Source organism: Lynx canadensis, chromosome B4 (assembly GCF_007474595.2).
Source record: "Lynx canadensis isolate LIC74 chromosome B4, mLynCan4.pri.v2, whole genome shotgun sequence".
In the NCBI taxonomy this organism is placed as follows: Eukaryota; Metazoa; Chordata; class Mammalia; order Carnivora; family Felidae; genus Lynx; species Lynx canadensis.
Genome location: NC_044309.1, coordinates 82,014,458 through 82,020,703, shown reverse-complemented (window position 1 = coordinate 82,020,703; position 6,246 = coordinate 82,014,458). Strand labels below are relative to the sequence as shown.

Genomic DNA, 6,246 nt, shown 5'->3' with positions numbered 1-6,246 from the left:
TCACTACATATCCCAGTACCAGTGCACCTCCCTCCTGCAATATGCTCACGCTCCAGCCTCAAGAAGTCCCCAAAGTCATAATCTTTTCTTTTTTCGGAGTTGTGTCTTAAACAGATACTTTATTGATGTGTTTAGAAAAGTGGAACTATAAAGGGGCAGGATTGTACCTCTCACGACCCCTGGCAACCAGAAAGTCAGTAGAAAGTTGCATATACATTTTTTGTACACATATCCACACACATTCTCTGAAGACTCCCAAGAGGAAAAGCAAAATAAAGTGATGATAGACACTAGAAGTGGAGGTGGGGTAGGAGGAGAAGAGTGCGTGTTTACAGAAATTTCCCCACTTCTAGCCTCCATCTTCAACAGCTCTCAACTTCTGGCATAATAGGGATATGTAACATAGTGTCAAAGGAGAGCTGGTGTCTGGGTGGAAATGTGCAATGTGCATATCTGTGTGTGGTTTAGGAAGGCATAGTATAGGGTTGTGATCCAAGAAGTGGAGGTGGAAGGAAAGGTTTTCCTGTGGTAACAAGGCAAAAGGATGTGTGTGGAAAGGGGTTGAGATGATGATTCTGGGGAGTAGGTAATTCCATTTCACCTTCTTATGGGGCGACATGGACATGGACACGGTGCCAGGCATTGCTGAGCACACCTCGCAGGTTCCAGATTGGGGCCACGGTGTCTGGTTGCACATTGTAGCTGTCATCTACAGCTTTACAAACAATGTTCAATTCCTTTCTCCCAGCCGGCACAGGGGCTTGCAGCTGCCATAGTCGCCAGGCCCAGGCCTTTCTGGGACGCTGTTCCTCTCCATCCAGCTCTGCCACGTGCCAGGTTAGGCCCCCATCCAGAGACACATCCACCCTGACCACAGCCCTCCCACCACCACTCCATGCATAGCCCTTGATAGTCACCTCCCCTGATTGTACTGTCTCCCCATCCTTGGGTTCTGTGATGGCTGACTGGACAGGAAGTTCCTGAATAGATGGAGCTGAGTCAAAATCTACTGTGTCCCAGTCCACAGATGGAGAGAAGCCTTTATAATCCCGCCGCTGCCAGTGACTGTAACTTTCCTCTGGTTCTACACTCACTTTGCCCAGCCATTTGACATGGCGGGCACCCACCACACCAGGAACAACCACTCGCACAGGGAAGCCATGGTCACGAGGCAGAGGCTGCCCATTCATCTCGTATGCCAGCAGGACCTCAGCTTCAGGATCCATGGCCCGAGCCAGAGGGATGGATGCTCCATAGGCAGTCCCTGTGGGGTCTGAATCCAGTCCCTCAAAGCAGACGTGGGCCTCAGTTTCACAGAGTTGGTGACCAGCCTTGGCTAACACATCACAAAGGCGTGCCCCAGCCCAGCGTGCAGTGCTAATGGCCCCGATATTCCACTCCAGACCTCTCACTTCTTTGAACTGAGTCATTTCAGAGCGCCGGTTGCCAGCACACTGCAGAGTTACAGTGATCTCGTGTTTGGGGAACTTGTACAAGTCATCCAGGGATAGGCACAGTGACTGACCCCCAGGTGGCCCTACTACATGCAGACGATAGGTTTCTGGGTCCAGGTTAGGTACAGGCAGATGGTTCCGGGTGAAGAAGATAGGGTTAGGTGTGATATAGTTTTCTGTCAGCAGTTCAGGGGGGGGCTCTGCATTAAAGGGGCGCTGGCTGTTGACCTTCAGGGCTGGGTGACGTACGGGATCATCAATGTAGGGGTCAGAGGTCTTCAAGGTGGAAGGTACCTTGTCTTCAGGGCTCAGCTCCCCAATCTTGTACTGAGCCAGCATCTCACGCACATGGGGCTGGTTATGAACAGCATAGAGGGCCCAGAAGGGCTCTAGAGGACCCCCTGCTGCTAGCATCAGCTTTGATGGCCCCCCAGGGTGTAAGTCCACAAATTCTGTAACATCAAACACCTCACAGCCCAGAGTCACCCAGATCCTAGTCTCAGGGCTGCTGTGAGATCTCACTTCCTCTCTTGTGTATACGTGTGGTGACTCCTGAGTAGCCTGCAGACAACGCAGGGGTAAGGCAAAAAGAAACATAAACAGTAAGGAATCACTCTTGCTTATCCTGACCCAAACCATAAAGTCATGGCCACTGTGAAAGAGAGGTAGCAGATTTCATCTTTACTCTGCATGAAGACAGTATCACCATGGGCTCTGTGGTAATAGCCTGGGTTGCCTGGGGAGCTTATTAGGGCCCCCTTGTTCTGACAGTGAAGTCCCTTTCTTCCCCACTTACCCTGCACCGGTGGTCATGATAGGCCAACACTGCACCCAGGCCTAGCAGAGTCCCCATGACTTTCCATCCCCTGGTGCTGGAGTTATCACCAGAGAAGGCAAGGCTGGGGCACTGGGGCTGAAGTGAATCATCTGTAGAGCAAGCCCGAATATAGAGCCTTGAGGGGGCTGACTTGAGTCTGGAAGAGAGAGAGGTCCTCTTAGCAGCACACTCCTGATCATAGGAAAGGGACAGTGAAGGCCTGAGGTTTACCAGGTTGGCCATTGGTTCCTTCAGTTGGGACTTAAGTTTCTCCAGGGTTGAGTGGAACAAGCAGGTGAGATATGGCTTTCCCTTTCCTCCTTAGTATCCAGTATTTCAACTATCTTATCTGGTAGATAAATGTCATAAAGATACTGGGGGTGGGGAATATGGGCTGAGACACAAGTTCTAGGATGCGATGGCCTACCTGCAGGCCTGTCGGAGATGGGGGATCACAGCCCTGTGCAGCAGCATTGTGACAGACCTGTGGGAAAAAGATTCCAGGATCAAGATAAGGAGTTCTGGGAGGGGATGCTATTAGTGAAACTTGAGGAAATGAGTGGAAGGAAGACACAGAGGTCAGCAAGGTGCTCTCTGGGCAAATGAAGAGACTTTTTCTGTGGTAATGAGGCCAAAGGAAGGGACTATGTGTGGGGGGAGGTCCAAATGGGTCCTTAGAGAAAACATAAAGGACTTCAAAGAGACTGTGCTGACAGGATGGAAGGGAATGGGGCAGTGGGTAGGGGGCTTCTAGAATCACCATCCTCCATTCTCTATCCACTACAGAGACCAATGTTCAGGGCCAAGGGCCTAAAGGTCAGAAGCCAAAATGTCGACTGTCCAGTTTGCTGGTTTATTATTTCCAAAGTCAGCAGAGGACAAATGAGAGGCAGACCAACTTAGGGACAAAAACATGAAAAAGGCAGTGGCAGCCTAACAGGGTGAACCAGCTCAGATTCTGGGGAGTCAAACTGTTTTGGGTTTGTGAAATGAGCCTTACCATTAACCAGCCCCATTTCCTGGGCAAAATACCAACTCTCTCAGAACTTATGTCCTCATCTATGAAATGAGATCTACCTAGCAGAGCGGCTGTGAGGAGCAAACACATAATAACATGGTTTTTGAAGGCCTTTCAGTCCCTTCCTTTCCTTCTACCAACCTTAGGAAAAAAGAAAATTGAACCTGGCTGGGAACTGGACTCCAACCTAGGGTTCTCACCCCTACCTTGTCTATGCCATTCCCGTGAACTCAGCAAATGGAGAAGTTAATGGCTTTGGTGTCAGGGAGTGGGCTAAAGAAGTAATTTTTCCCCTCTCTGCCCTGCAGCAGTTCGTTCCTCACAGCATTGAGCAGCTCACTGACCCCAGGAAGGCCAAATCCAGGAAGAGTAAGAAGAGTCCCAATTGCTGGCAAAATGCTAAAAGGGGGGGCAGGCCGAGAAACTGTGAAGGAGATAGGAACAGGAGCAGTCTGCATTTTACTCCTGGGCCATGGGATCCTCACTCTCCCTCCCACCTGCCCTCAGTCCCAGCAGCCCACTTGAACCAGACGGGAGTGGTCCAAGTAGGACTGACTTGCGGGTAAACTTGGTAAACCCAGTGTCCCAGGTTTGGGAGAAGCAGCCTTCTGCTCCAAAACAGACGCCACCTCCCTTTTGCGGGTGGTGACGTCTCACCCCCCGGGGGGGCACTTTAGGTAGGAGGATATGTCCAACTCCAGAGCACAAGCACCCAGTCCAATGCCATTGCCCAGCAGCTGGTACAAGAGTGTCTCGTAGCAACACACTGCGCTCCTAAGAGGAGCAGCGGGAGTGGAGGTGGTACTGGGTTTTTGTTCGAACCCATGGGGTTCGGAGCACCCCCGGGTCCCAAGGCCCTGGCCATCTCCCAGGTTACCAGTCGTTCCTCCTCCTCCTCCTCTTCCCACTCCCAGTCCCCAGCCCCCTTACCGGGTTCGGGTTCGGCGTCCGGCGTCGGGAGGGTGGCTGGCTTACCCGCCCAGCTCCCAGAGACTGCTGGCGAAGGGGCGGGGCCAGCATCGTGACGTTGGGGCCGAGTGAAGGAGCACTCTCGCCTTTCTGTTCATCCCCCAGCTATTGGCTGGCCGCGCGCCTGCAAGCTGCTGTGCCCGCCTTCTGGAGGCGGAGGCAGGAGGGGTGCCACGAGGGCTCGGAGCTAAGACTGGCTGTTTTTTGTTTCCAATCCCCGCTCGACAAGGAATGGGACTCTCACTGTTGTCCAGAACTGGGCAGTGGAAGGTGACGAGGACTCCAAAGCTTGGGCGGAGAGGTGGGAGGTTTTGAGACGCCCCCGCCCTGCCCCTAAGGCTGTGACACAAGGTGCGTTCACTGAGAAGGCCTGGGAATCCAGCCGGCATTCTCCCGGCTGTGAGCTCCACCTCTACCCTGTTTTTGACAAACATCTGTGTTGCAACTAAAACAGCCCGGTTTGCCTTTTAGTGAAAACAAGGTCAAGCGCTCAATTCTCTTATATCCAAGAATAAATACAGAAACGAAGCTTAAATAGTGGTTCAAAGACTAGTTCCCTTGGACATGTCTATTTTCTTCCCAAAGTATAGAACAATACAAATACCGACTTTTTTTTAGTTAAGCCAATTAAAAAATCATTGTCATAACTAGAACAATATTTTAATACCCCCAAATATAAAGATTATAATCGCTCATAATCACACAGTGGAGAGCACTAAGAATACTTTTGCCATCATCCTTTCATCCTTTGGTGCAGTACACACTGTTATTGGCTGGCTGTGAACTTGAGGCGAACGTATCCACACTGCCCTCTAGAGGCCAAAAGGTTGAACTACAACCTTACTAAGTGAAGGTCTTCATCTTTAATTTTGGAAGATCATTTCCTCTCCCTTTCTGCTCTCCTAAAGTGAACTAGAGCTTTTGTCAAGAATCATTGAGCCCTGGGGGGAGTACTAAGAGACAGAAGGAAAGGGGAATCGGCAGTGAAAAGGTAAGTTTGGCCCTGAGGGTTTTGGAAATTCCAGCTCAACCGTGTTCAGTTAAATCATTGGAGAGGTCTGATGCCCAACCTATCCTACCAGCCTTGAAAATTGGGCTCAGCCCAAGAATACAGAGAAATCAGTTAGGGACTGTCTGAGGCTGCAGGATAAGACTTCTCCATAATAACAGTGTCATCTTGTGTGCTCCACACATACTTTACACAATTGACCTTTGAACCTCAACTTTTCTTCATTTTACAGAAGAAGAAACTGAGGCAGAGAGCAGTTAAGTACCTAGGTCAAGGCCACAGCTGATAAGTTGGTAGATGGGATTGTAATGCCAGCTCTGTCTGGAACCAGTCCTTCTTCCTGTACTTCTGCAACCATACCTGATCTTTCTCTGTGTCATTCTCTCCCACCCACCTCCATTTAGACCGTGATGGACTGAAGGGCTTCAAGTACAGTAGCAAACAAGAGCAGATCTAGGAGAAATTTTCCTGTTGGGGTGGAAATGATCAATTAAAAATACAAATTTAGTGCTTTCTTTAACCTTCTTTAGGTCACGGACCCCTCTAAGATACTAGCAAGGCAAGCAAGGCACACTTTCCCTGGAGAAATGCACATAAACTTTTGCAGAATACTTCAAAGGATTCACAAATACCTTTCCTTCCAGTCTCATCAATTGTTTGCCCAGAGGTCCACAGACCACACCCCCTACCCCACCCTGCCCAATATGTATTAAGAGGTCTATAAAAATAAGTTACCTCAGATTTGATGAGCTCTCTAGTGGCTTGGGAATAGGAGTGATTAAACAGCAATAAAGCGAATATTTTCCAAATTGGGCTATCTCACTATTCAAGAAAGATTAAAGGGAACTTATAAGGAAGTACGATGACGTAGGAGAGGGTATATTTCTGATTCACGAAAACACTGAATGCCCTTTCTTCCAAATTTCTAGTATCAAATAGCAAAAAAAAAAAAAAAAAAAAAAAAAAAAAAGAAAAAAAA

At 49.4% G+C, this 6,246-nt stretch overlaps 1 protein-coding gene across 2 annotated transcripts; it reads right to left on the bottom strand.

Moving 5' to 3' along the window:
• Positions 1 to 83: 83 nt before the first annotated feature.
• Positions 84 to 6,243, bottom strand: SUOX (sulfite oxidase). 2 transcript variants are annotated; one of them, XM_030322872.1, is made up of 4 exons: positions 4,220 to 6,243; positions 2,699 to 2,755; positions 2,251 to 2,428; positions 84 to 2,015 (listed from the first exon to the last, which is right to left on the bottom strand). In XM_030322872.1, exons 2-4 carry the CDS (start codon positions 2,743 to 2,745, stop codon positions 606 to 608), a joined length of 1,635 nt encoding a protein of 544 aa, XP_030178732.1. In that variant the 5' UTR covers positions 2,746 to 2,755; positions 4,220 to 6,243; the 3' UTR covers positions 84 to 605. The 2 variants fall into 2 exon arrangements, with proteins under 2 accessions (XP_030178732.1, XP_030178733.1); XM_030322873.1 differs by lacking the exon at positions 4,220 to 6,243 and having other exon boundaries at positions 2,699 to 2,827.
• Positions 6,244 to 6,246: the final 3 nt, after the last annotated feature.

Bases quoted from the DNA above. Each gene is read 5' to 3' on its own strand.
- SUOX (XM_030322872.1), bottom strand. From the start codon at position 2,745: ATGCTGCTGCACAGGGCTGTGATCCCCCATCTCCGACAGGCCTGCAG. The intron at 2,429-2,698 runs GTAGGCCATCGC...TCTCTCTTCCAG, and splicing joins CATCTCCGACAGGCCTGCAG to ACTCAAGTCAGCCCCCTCAA. The intron at 2,016-2,250 runs GTAAGTGGGGAA...CGTTGTCTGCAG, and splicing joins ATCATGACCACCGGTGCAGG to GCTACTCAGGAGTCACCACA.